This window comes from Pseudopodoces humilis, chromosome 20, assembly GCF_049639895.1.
Source record: "Pseudopodoces humilis isolate 2021_Gansu_Grassland_sample_001 chromosome 20, ASM4963989v1, whole genome shotgun sequence".
NCBI lineage: Eukaryota > Metazoa > Chordata > Aves > Passeriformes > Paridae > Pseudopodoces > Pseudopodoces humilis.
The window spans coordinates 2,923,801-2,936,487 of NC_142219.1; the positions used below are offsets into that span (position 1 = coordinate 2,923,801).

The 12,687-nt window shown below is 43.4% G+C and overlaps 1 protein-coding gene across 1 annotated transcript; it reads left to right on the forward strand.

Moving 5' to 3' along the window:
• The first annotated feature begins 1,982 nt into the window (after positions 1-1,982).
• On the forward strand, positions 1,983-12,592 carry LOC102113680 (calcium release-activated calcium channel protein 1). Its single transcript, XM_005524266.2, has 2 exons — positions 1,983-2,221; positions 9,296-12,592. The coding sequence occupies exons 1-2, from the start codon at positions 2,108-2,110 to the stop codon at positions 9,860-9,862; spliced, it is 681 nt and encodes a 226-aa protein (XP_005524323.1). The 5' UTR covers positions 1,983-2,107; the 3' UTR covers positions 9,863-12,592.
• Positions 12,593-12,687: the final 95 nt, after the last annotated feature.

The window sequence follows — 12,687 nt, forward strand, 5'->3', positions numbered from 1 at the left end:
TGATTATGTACATGTACATAAACATTTGTCATAGCTTATGAGCAGCAATGCTCATAATATTTTAAAATTTATGATTCCACAGGACAGAGACTCAAATGTTTGTCTGAGATGTGGAGGAAGTTCTAGTTACTGGTTTTTTATGGTTATAGTATCTCCCAAGAAAAAAGTGATAAATCACAATTGGTTTGCTCTGACTTAGCCTCAGGCACCAGTGGGAGACAGAGAATGTTGATTGTGGGGTGGTCTTCTGTTCTGAGGTGGGTTTTTTTTTGGGGGGGTGGTGGTTAATAATTAAAGCACACCGAAGAAAGAGTAGTGTTTTATAATCACAGACTCATTTAAGTTGGGAAAAACCCTTAGGATCATCAAGTCTAACTATAAAATCCAAATCCACCTCTAAATTTTAATGTATGCTGGACATATAGGTCCTACACAGCAGTACTGTCACTCAAAAAAGGAAAAGTTTGGCCAAAATTCTGTGGGGTCAATGATAGAACAGCAGAAGCTTTTATGCAGAAAACAAGTCAAACTTATTCTTCTACTGAGGTGTTTTAATGTTTCTGTAGATAAAAATCTCACCCGAAGTTGTTTATAGCAAGAGGACTGTGTTTATTTCCCAAGAAGGGAATGAGATCAGATCTACATGGTACAGGGAATGCCTCTGAAGACTTCAAATACTTAAGATTATTTTTCTTGGATGTTTTTGCTACATCTTTTAAAAAAGAATGCCTCGTACATGAAAAGCGTCAAGTGACCTTGTTGGTATCGATTGTCATTCCCTTTGTTGTGCTTAAGGAAGTGAAAGACCTTGCAAATCAGAAAGGTGTGAAGAACAAAACAAAAATGTTAAAGACAATCTACCGTGATTTTCCTACTTGTAAATAAGGTGGAAAATGACAAAACAATACAAACTGATGATACTTTTGATTGTTAATGGAACGTTGCATGGATTCGTCTCCTAGGTGACCATCCATGTGCCTGTTAATAGTAAAAGTATCCTTGTTGAGTATTATTTGTATTGTTAAAATCCTATTTTTCTTAACAACAAATTGATAGCAACAGGTTTGTTTCTTACTTATCCCTTACGTTTCCTGATGCACAAATTTGATGTGGCACAAAGCAGTGTATTCCCTCACCTTTTCAGAAATCATCTTCAGAACTGTGCCAAGTATTCACTAGGGAGTTCTGCTCTATGCCTCCATTTTCCCTCTGTAAAACACAGAAAAAATGAATTATGGTTTAAAGGGTTTATGTGAACTTGGTAATAAAAAAATCTTTCAACACTGGCATGTGTAGATGTTGAAATGTTCTGCTTAATCAACCTTATCAAGTGCTTGCTGATAAAGGTGGGTTTATCAAGAGCTCTGGGCCTACAAAATCTTGTGAAAAACCTGAGCTACGTGACAAAGGGTTAGGTGGGGTCAGTTTTAACTGGAAGCGAGAGTGGATGCTCTGACCGGTCTGGATCCACTGGACAGGTGTAGGTTACATGTATAAGCATTTTCGGATGGGTGGCTACAGAAGGAAGATATTGAAACACGGCTCAGTGTTTTGTTCTGAGGGACACCCCATCCTGTCCGCCCTGGTGAGCGCAGAGGCTCCTGCACCGGGCTGAGGGGCACAAACCCACCGGAAACTACAGATTCTCGTCAGCCGCACTCCAGCCGAGCTGCTCACCCGGGGATCGCAGCGGGGGCTCCGGCCGGGGCTCGGGGCGGGTTCGGGGCGGGGTTCGGTCCCTCAGCTCCGCCGCGCCCTCAGGAACCGCGGCTCTCCCGGCGCGGCGCCCCCTGGCGGCGGGCGGCGCTCCCGGGGCACAGCGCGCGCCCCGGCCGAGGCTCGAGGCTGCCGGGAAGGGGCGGGGCCAGGGGCGGGGCCTGGTGGCTCAGGCCAATGGGGAGCGGCGGGGCGGGCCCGGAGCGGCGGGGCGGGCCCGGGGCGGGGCGCGCAAGCTCGCGGGGCGCGCGGCGGGCGCGGCCCCGGGCCGGCAGAGCCGCGCTGCCGCCATGGGGTGTTAGCGCGGCCGGGCCCGCTGTGCCGGAAAGAGCCGCCACCGCCCGCCGGCCCCGCTCCGCCTCGCCTCGCTCCGCTCCTCCGCCCCGAGCCCATGAGCCTGAACGAGCACTCGATGCAGGCGCTGTCCTGGCGGAAGCTCTACCTGAGCAGAGCCAAGCTGAAAGCCTCCAGCCGCACCTCCGCGCTGCTCTCCGGCTTCGCCATGGTGAGCGCCCGGCCTGGCCCGGCAGGCGGGGGGTGGCACGGGGTCGGGAGCGCTGCCGCCGCTTCTGCTTCTGCCGCCGGAGCTCGCTGCGGTGAGGACGGGGGGGCCGGGCCCGAACCGGGCGCTGCCCCCGGCGCGGCGTGTGGCACCTCGGGCGGCGGGAGCGGGGCGAGCGCTGCTGCTGCCGCCCCGGAGCGCCCGGCCCGGCCCGAGCAGCGGAGGCAGCGCTCTCGGCAACTCGCTTCGGTAGCTCGTTTATTTTGGAGCGCTTCGTGGCAGGAGTTCAGAGCTGCCTCTCGGCTTTTATCTCCGCCAGATAATGGAAGATTCATTTGATTAGTTACGTATTTCCCCCGCGGAGGATGCTCGGGACCGCAGAAGCCGCGTGTGCCGTGGGCAGCTCCGCTGGGTGCGGGGTCACGGTGTCTTGTTTTGGGTGATCGGGAGCGAAGGGGCCGCGCACGGAGCCCCGCAGCGCTGCCCGGGTTGCGGAGCTTCCATCCCGCTCCTCTCTCAGACCGCACGCCTTGTGCAGAGAAGCTGTCGCGCTGGAGCTGCTTTTAAATAAACCAAGAAATACAGCTGGTAAAAGTTGGTGGTGCCGCTCAAATTCATCCATCATCAGTCCTTTGCTCTTGCGAGGTTTCTGGTTTTTATTTGAGGAAAACTTGAATGTTACTTGGTTTGAAGTTTTGTGCGTGTTTTTTTTGTTAGTGTGTGTTTCCTTTCGAGTTTGATGTGAAGCGCGATCTGGTAGCCCGAATTATCTCATGGAAGTTCCACAGAATTTGAAATGCAGTAATTCACAGACTTCCTCATCTGCCCAGACATCTGACACGCAAAGCTGCAAACTCTGCCCTCAGTCTCTATGCAGCTGTTAAAAACGCTTCACGGTTTATAAATTCGGAATTTCACTCCTCTGACTCGCTTTATTTTGATTTTTTGCCCCGCTTTTAACAAACTGAATATTTCCAGCTTTGGAACCTATTCATTTCCAGAGCCATTGTTCCAATGATGCTGTTGGAAAACACAGCAGCCTCCTGACGGTCAAATAAATGTCACTGTCCTCTTTCAATGGCTAAAAACAGACCACAACTCTTCGGGAGGTGCTGGAGCGCTGCTGGTTTGACTGACAGGCGGCTGTGGTCATGCGTTTGAGTCGCTTCTCCTTGGGTAACACGCATCCGGCTGGGAGCTCACACTCCGCTTCTGATAACGAGTTTTCCTTGTAAAACACCCCTTCTGCCTTCTCAGAGCAGTTTGTGGCTGCTTGAGTCAGGCCTTTGCATTGAGAGGGAACAGAGTAAAAAAATGTCGTTTGTTGCGGTTTAATTTTCTTTCTAAGGGAGGTTGCATTTCAATGTAAACGCTGTTTTAAGGTCATACTGAATGTCTTGAATTTCTTGGCTTTTCTGTAAAGATATGGTATGTGGACTCTCAGGATCCGTGGATGTATGAGGTGAAGCTTCTACTTCTTTCTTAATTCTTAGAATTCTAGGGCTTCAGCCTCCTGCTGTTGAAGACTGCTGCTTTTGACTTTCTTGCTAAGGGTATTTCAGGAAAAAAAACACTTCGTTCCAATTAACAAAATCTCTAATTACCAAGAATGTTACATGTGAACATTAAGTTTTTCCAAAGCTCCTCTTCAAAAAAAAAAAAAATCCACTTTTTCTTGTTTTAACAAGTTCAGTGTGGAAATCCACCCGTAGTCTCTTTGGTTTTGCATTGACAGACCTAGTCCTCTTGCTAAGATTTCTTAGTCTTGTTTCAGAAGAGCTAACTTCCGAGTATTTTTAGTTTTCTTTTACAAACTTTGTTGATCTTTTAGAGTTGTCCCTTTGCCTTGAAAATCTGGGCTGTTCTGTCACTCCTGTGCATTGTTTACTGACTGCAATTCTTTGGCACCTGATACTTGAACAAAATGCTGCTAAAGTACATTCTAGTCTTGGATCAAAGCTGCCAACAGCAATGAAGGGTCATTGTTCCTCTCTTTTCCTTATCAGGCAAGGAAGAAAGTGCTTAAGTGACATATCCAGGACCACCCAGTGAATTGATGGGAATTGTCAGGAGTGGAACGTGCTGGTTTCCATGCCAGCCCCATTGATCCTTGCTCTTTGATTAAAGAGTGCTTGCATCCTCTAGTAGAAGCTAAGTTTATCCCCGTTAAACTGTTCCCTTTTTTTAGATATTTTTATGTTTAACTGCAGCCATTTTGCAAATTATTCCCTCAGGATTGATGATGTAAACCGTGGTGGAATGAGGCATGCCAAAGGAAGGCATTGCTGAGGTCAGTGAGGTGGAGTATGAAACGCTCAGCCAGGTTTCAAACCCTTGAAGTGTTAAGTTTCCTCAGAGAAGATTAAAAACCTGTTTTACAATTAGTTTTGTTTCAGAGCTCCACACCAGGTTTTGCCAACCTGTGTGAGCTTCAGAAACAGTTGCAGGGGCTGGTGATGGCAACTGATGTGAGAGCTGAGCTTGCCTGAAACTGATGTGAATGAAACCTGAGCATTTCCTTCACTGAGGTTTCCATGGATGCTATCATCCACTGCCATATGTTTAAGGGAAAATCCATTAAGTTTATAACCTCATTTAGTACACTTTTCCAATTTATGGGGCCAGCTAGTAGTATCAATCCCCCACATTGTTAGAGGTAGAGAAAGAAATTGTAGATTGTAGGGGATGTGTAGTGCATTAAAGAATAGAGGATTCATTCCATACACTGGTGAGGGCATCAGATATTTCTCACTTCTGTATTAGAGCCCATATATTGCTGCATGATCTTCCCTCTCATGCTTGGCTTTATCTGTTTTTATTTTTCACAGTGAATAGGCTGCTGGCAGGTTATTTGTGTTTGAACAATTATTCTGACTTTTTGGCATCATTTTGTCACCAGGGATGCATAACACAGTAGCATGACAATGTTACAATATGGGAGTCAGAAACCATAGGAAAGTTGTTAAATGCCAAATGTCATAAAACCAGAAAACTCAACATCTCCTCCTGCCACCAATTAACAGCTTTTTTAAAATAACTGAGTCAGAACTACGGGAACACTGTGGTTGACTTCCTTAAATGTAGGATTCAGAGATTGATATTTACCAGACAGCAGTTTTCTTTTAAATACCTCTGGTCCAAGCTGGCTGGGCTTTGTCTAGATGGGATATATATGCTTAAAATATTGAATATCATCAAAGAACTGTCAACTCTTGCCTTTGAAATATGGCCAGTATGGTCTCCTGAAGACAGCTTCAGTCATGTTCTGCAGAAGACTGACTGAAACTGATTTTATGAAATATTTCCATAACAACAGTTGGTGCTGAGTTGAGGTTAGGTAGGACCTGGGGCCACTGATGTCAGAGCAGTACAGGTGTTCAAGACAGCATCACCCTTGTCTATTAAAGGTCACTTGGCTGTTCTAAATACTAAAACAGCTTCTGTAGAAGTTTTCAAGTGGTATTTAGGTGGGTTGCTGGTAGAATAACATGAAACTGGCATTTTGTAACCAGCAGGAAAGAGCTACAGGCCCAGTTTTATGGCTTCTGCTTCCACTTAGCCTTCTGTAATGCTGCTGCACTTACAGGTCAGAGCTGTGCTGGAGAATCTTAGCCCATGCAAAAAGTTTCTCCTATTCCAGTCACAACAGGAAGGTTTTGTGCCTCCTTTGAACATTCTTGTCTCAAGGTTGTAGATAAGCAAGGCAGGCAGTGTGGAGTATTTGGAGATCTCGCTGTTCTGTCTTGGAGTGGCTGCTGTATTTTTGAGGATATAAAGGGGATACTGAGCCCCTGGATAATCTAAACTTGCACTTAAAATAGATTTGCTGTAAGTTACACTGTGTAGAGGGATATTACCTCCTCAAGATGTATTTGCTCCAATCACACGGGTATTGCCTTTTTATTTTTGCTAGCAAAATAAAATGAGATACTGTGTTTGTATTCCAGTGTCAGCATCAGCAAATATTAATGCATTTTGCCATTCTGCAGCATACAATAATCTGCAGAGTCAAGAGCCTGGACTAATGGATAAATGATGCTTAGTTTTCCTTCTGTATGAAGCCAGTAAATAAGTTCATTATTTTGACTTATCTGTTTTTAATTTCCGGTGAGTTATTCTGGCTCATACAGAGCCTCTGTATGAGTTGTTTATAACTCTTTATGAATGGTGCAGACAGTCTGTGAGAGCCTGGCTCTGCGCCTCTGTCTCTGGAGTGAATTGTACTGTCAGGAAAACAGGGAGCCAGCCAGAGGAGCTGCTTCCCTGCTCTGACACTCAGCTCATTATTGATTTTCCTCTGTGGTCCCACCCATGGACAAGCAATGATGGATGGACTCTCAAAAATGCAGTTGTGATGTTTGATCCAACACAGCTCTCTTTTAGGCCATTCATGATGTGCTAGACTGTATAAAATGCTGTTCTAGTACAGGGTTATATTCCTACCAACCTGAGCTCAGAGGCATCTTTGTGGGGAAGGAGAGGAAGTGAAAAATAATAGCTCATAGATAATACAGATTTCCTTGAGATAAGGCATTTAATATCTTTTTCTCTATGGCTATCTTCTAAAAACATCTGAATGCCCACCAGTTTCAGGCTTATGAGAGCTTCAGTCTTGTGTCCTAAAGTCATGAGTCCTTTAGTTTTGTCAAGAAGCTGTACTTCAGATGTACAGCTTTGTCAAGAGCCATAGTAAATCTGTCAGTCATATCTGTAGGATGATCTGAAGTTAAAGTTAGCTCTTCTCTGAACCAGGGATTAGCCCAGATGACCTCTTGAGGTGTCTTCCAGCCCACGTTACACTGTGATTATACAGCAAGGCAGGGCACTTGAAGCATGGCAGCTGCACGGTCAAATCATGCAGCAAGTGTTCAGAGAAGCTTTTAAAGGGGTGAAGGATAAGGTGCTAAAAGTGTTGTATTGGAAAGTGTGCAGCCACTGACAAAAATTCCTGCCCTGAGCAGCTCTTCTGAACAAGCAGAGCAGGAACATATCCTGCCTGGAACGTCAGCATGTACCTGTGAGTTCAGGCTTTATATGAATTTGGATTGTACCAGATGACCTCATTAGGGCCATGTTCTTGCAGGTATTACTTTACAAGAGCAGTTGTGATCTGTTTATTTTGAAATTGCAGCGTGAGCAAAGAAGGGAAGAACTTCTGACACTTTGCGTCACTGTTAGAAAACAGGCACAGCCCCTCATGGTGAAAAATGAAGCTTTTTGTTTTAGGTGCCTGGCTCAAGCTTGGCCCAGGAAGTATACTCAGAGTTGAAAAGAGTTGGCAGTTTTTCTGCTGGTTTACACTTAAAGAGTTCCCAAATTAGCTGTTTGCTGAGGAGACAGAAAACATGAACTGATTTTTCACTTATGGGTCAGGCTGGGGTTACTCTCAGACATGAGCACAAATAGCTCAAAATCAGATGCTTGATATCATTTGTATATGGAGGCATTGATAAGTGGAAATATAAAATGTCTTCAATGTTTGGCAAACTAAATACAATCAGTTCTTAAAATAAAGTCTTCATCTCATGAAGTTCCTTAGTCCCACATTTATGTTATCAGACTAAGAACTAGAATAAAGGATTAAAGTGTCTTGCTGTGCTGGATGGAGTCTAGGTACAGCAGAAGACTTACAAGAAAAATCTTTTAAGTATGAAAATGAATCCTGAGTGGTGAAGGATTGCAATTGTTCTGGGAAAAACACAGGAAGCCAAACATCCCACGAGTACATTGCGACTTAACAAGCAATCCTGCAGAAGAGAGACCTGACAAGCAAATATTTATCCTCTCAAATGTGAAGTTTCCCACAACTGAAAAATGGTATTTTTAAATCCTCGAGCAAGGACTGTATATGCATTAATATAATTTCTTGTTGAGTTTCTCATAACACTTGGATACTGCTTCCTAGTTGGCTGGGTGGTTAGACTTATGACAATAAAAGCTTTCAATAAAGGAATTAAAAAATTGGCAAATGGCCTCGAATGCCTGTTGAAACATGTCTGAGCAAAACCCTGGGTTGCCTTAATATATTGGGTGCATTAGTGATTAAGAGTTCTGGTGTCCTGGAACATGCGTAAGAAGATGGGATCCAGGACTAGGTTAGCTTGGCTCAGCTCTTGCAAAATAGTGAGGTTTGAATGTTCCTGCTGCTTTTGCAGCTGTCTTTGAGCCCTGGTTTCCATGCCTCCCTGCATCCATATTACCCAGGAATCTTTCTTCCTATCAGCTTGATGTGCTTATATTTCAGAATACTGTCAGGTTTTTCCTCTGCATTTTACCCATATTTTGTCTGTTTAATGAGTTCATTTAAGATAGAGCACTGAATGTGGAGACCTGGGTGCAGTACAGCAAGGCACTACATATGGTAGTGGAGGGCTGGAACATCTTCATGAGTAGCCTTATCTTTGGGGGAGCAGTGATGCCTGGGAGCACTGTGCTATCTTTTCTGGAGACGCTGTTTTTCCTCCATTCTCTTAACAGGCTTGCTTGGCTGCATGGATATTGTGGAGACTCTCACTTTGAAATGTGTTCCAGAGTCTGCTTAAATACTTGAGTTAAAGAATATGGCTGAGAGCCCCATGGAAAGGTGATCTTTCTCATGAAAGGTTTCTGCACTTCAGAACTTAAACCCAAATATCCAAGGAGAAAGGACCACCGAGGTTGTTTCAGGCAGTCCGCTGCCTTCAAAGCCTTTCACAGATACTTCAAAAACTTCTTAAGTAAAAGATCAAAGGCTGTGTCTTCAATATAACACAAAAGAAGAAATATTTCACTTAAGGAGTCCAAGTATGCTGTTCATAAGGGTCAGATGTTTTACTGGCATGAGCTGGAGGTGGCAAGGTGATGTGGGTTTGCTCTACAACAGAACAATAAATGTGAAAACAGTGGCCTTTGCTTGATAGCTCAGACTTAAATTTGGACCTAATGAAGAGGGTACAGATTGACATGAAGATAAATGTAAATGCAGACTTTGTTTGGATCAGATGATCTTCCAGAAACATGGTATAAACTTTGAATAACTTATAGTTAAATAATATAAGTTGTAGGTAACTGCATCTCTCTCTCTCTCTTCCTTTTCAGGTGGCTATGGTGGAAGTTCAGCTTGACGCAGAACATGACTATCCTCAGGGGCTCTTGATAGCCTTCAGTGCCTGCACTACTGTGCTTGTTGCAGTTCACCTTTTTGCACTCATGATAAGTACCTGCATTCTTCCAAACATAGAGGCTGTAAGCAATGTGCATAACCTCAACTCTGTCAAAGAATCTCCTCACGAGCGCATGCACCGGCACATTGAGCTTGCGTGGGCGTTTTCCACTGTCATTGGAACTTTGCTCTTTCTTGCAGAAGTGGTGTTACTGTGCTGGGTGAAGTTCCTTCCTTTAAAGAAGAAAACGGACAACACCCCGCAGAGCAACAGTTCTACCATCACATCAGGACAGGCAGCAGCCATTGCATCGACGTCCATTATGGTGCCCTTTGGATTGATTTTCATTGTGTTTGCAGTCCACTTCTACCGGTCACTGGTGAGCCACAAAACAGACAGGCAATTTCAGGAACTCAATGAACTTGCTGAATTTGCACGGCTCCAGGATCAGCTGGATCACAGAGGTGATGCTGTCACCTCAGCTGTCACAAATTTTGCGTAAACCTGTGCTTAAGAAAATGAACCCACTATTCTGCTTCTGCCTTATGGTGACTCCCTGTGGATGAACTGGTCGAACTGCTGATTACATTTTTAATTATAAATATTGTTCTAACCCTTTAGAGAGGGGAAAAAATGTTCCTTTCATACAAGTTTTGCTATCTGAAGGAATGGATGGTGGGGTGTGATTGCACTGCGTGTGCAGCCCTCCTCCTGTGAACACTGTCTCGCATCTTTCTCGTTAATGCTGAATGGTGGCTGTATAAATACATGGAAAATAACATTGTACATTTGGGTATTTGTTAGGAATTGATAGAGAAGTTGTGGATTTTTTTTCTCTGTTTATCTGATGTTGGCATTTACTAGAAGATACTGCTTGTCCTATCCATATTGCATGGCATGATACAAATTACTTGGGACATGCAGCAATTAGCGCTCGGTTTCAGTGCTAGCTGCTCTCCCTGGAAAGCCTGACAGATGGTAGGAGTGAAAGCTTTCCCAGCACTTTCCCCAGTATGTTTTGCTGCCAAGTAATTATTACTTTGCTGATTTCTCCAGTGCCTTTTTCCCGTGGCACTTACACATTTTGTAACTTGCTAAACATCTAGGACTAGACTCACTGCGATGTGGTGTGGCCACATGAGTAGGAATGAGACTCAACTCTTCTCTTCAGTGGAAGAAAATAAAAGCAATAACTGTTTTAAAGTTCTCATGAGCTGGCACATATTATCTGGAGAGACAGATTTGCCTGTTTCTCATTTAAGAATCATTTTTTAAAAAGAAGGAAAAGAAGGAACTAGATGGAAATTATCACTGGATAATTTTTTTTCGCTTGAAAATCAGAACCACTGCTGTTTTTTTTCCAAGCCAAAGTAGTAATTATTTTATACTTTTATATTGAAAATATGTTTTTAATAAATCCTCAGAAACAAGCAGCAAAAGGTGCTTTTTCTCTGTGTTGGATTCCCAAGTAATTAGCTATGCCTTTGTCTTCCTTGTTTAGAAAAGTGTTCTTTTTGCTGAAGTGTTGTATTTAATAACTCATTATACATTTTTTGCTTTCAATGGATCTGGAAGACAACTTTTCTTGATGTATATTTATTTGTGAAAATAGGTCATTTGTAATTAATATTGCTGCTTTCTTTCAGACACCTCTGTGACATCAAGGCTACTGTGTTGTTCATTTCCTCTAAGCAAAAACTTCCATTTGGTCTCCTACATAAGAGGTTTGTCCAAGAAGGATTCCAGCAGTTGTCCTGGGCTGGAATGGGCTATGTCTAGGAGTTGAATTTTTTGGAACACAGTTCTTCTATAGAGGAGCTTTGGGCTTTAATGGGCAAAAGCTGTTTTTGAACACAAACTGAGACAAGTTTCAAGCCAAAGGGAAAAAAAAACCAAACAACTACCTATCACTAGTTGTAGCTATCACTGTGGAATAGAAACCTGGGATTTTGCCATGAGACAGGAGGGACTGTGACAGTCCAGTGGAGCTGTGCCTGACAGCCTGGGCTGAACGTGGTCTCTCACACCAACCTCCATCTCAGGTTATCCCAACGTACTTGCAATCTGTACAAAGTGCCTGTGCAGTTCAGGTGCAGAGTGTGGTTACTGCTGAAGCAGATGGGAGCTGATCTCTCCTGTCAGCAGCACTGCGCTGCAAAGCATTGACAAGGTCACCCGTGGTGCCTTTGTATTCTAAAAACATAACTATTAAAAAAACAACCTGCTGGGCTGTTTGCTTTTTCAGCAGCAGTCGTGGTTCACAAGCAGCAAACAGCTTTCCACTTGGTGTTTTCATGAGTTCTGGCATACAGAGGCCAAACTGGATTTTCTCAGCTCTGCCATTACATGCTTCAAATATATTTCTATTCCTGATGTAAATCTGATGGTGTGGATTTTGTAACTACAGACTCACAGGTGTTTGTTCATGGAGCACTGGAAACATTGCTTTAGTAAAGGCAATAAGGAAGCAGCATTCCAAAACACAAAATCTAGGTAGTAGACACAAAATGTATTTTCCCATCCAAGACTGAACTTTACCAGTTTTGTCTTGGGGAAACAGGCCCCTAAAATTCCCCACTAAAGGAAGAAAACCTGACTTGGTATTCACACTAGAGCAACTGATTGGAAGAGTGTGGTCAGGTGTAAAAATTTTACTTCTGTCTGTAAATTTTGTATTTAGAAGTTACATGGTTCTGAATGTAAGTTCAAAAAATCAGTTTTCCAAGTTTATTTTGTAAAATTCCTTGCTGTTCTGCATAGGAAGCTGAATTTCTCATTGATTTGTGGATCTTCTACAAAGTGACTGAGAAGTATGGGGTTTTCTTGTTGTTTAAGACATACAGAATTAGAAGCTAGTGGGACATGGTTATTTTTAGTTTTCTCAAGCTGGTAGGCTCTGAGCTAATGGCACTGTTATTACAGCTAATTTTCTGAATATTTTCTGCACTTTAAGCCGTGATATCAAGTATGTTTTTGTCATTTTCCACCTGTGGAAATGGTCATGAAAGTTACACCTTGGGTACCTTTATCACTGTGTACTCAGGCAGTAACCAGACACAAACACATGGATCTAAACATTGAGTGCACTTAAAATTTTTTATCCCTTATTTATACTAACGGTGTTAGGCATTTACCTCAATCATTTTAAACATTGGTTATTGTATATCACTTACTTGGGTATAAAATACTTTAATGAAATAAAATATACTCAATTGTTGTGGATTATTTGTTATCTAGAGGCCTAAACTGTACTTGTTAACTAAAACATGATCTGTTGTAACTTCAAAAGCCATTTTTTTGTCACAGCTATGTATTGGGCTGTGTTTG

Bases quoted from the DNA above. Each gene is read 5' to 3' on its own strand.
- LOC102113680 (XM_005524266.2), top strand. From the start codon at position 2,108: ATGAGCCTGAACGAGCACTCGATGCAGGCGCTGTCCTGGCGGAAGCTC. The intron at 2,222-9,295 runs GTGAGCGCCCGG...CTTCCTTTTCAG, and splicing joins TGCTCTCCGGCTTCGCCATG to GTGGCTATGGTGGAAGTTCA.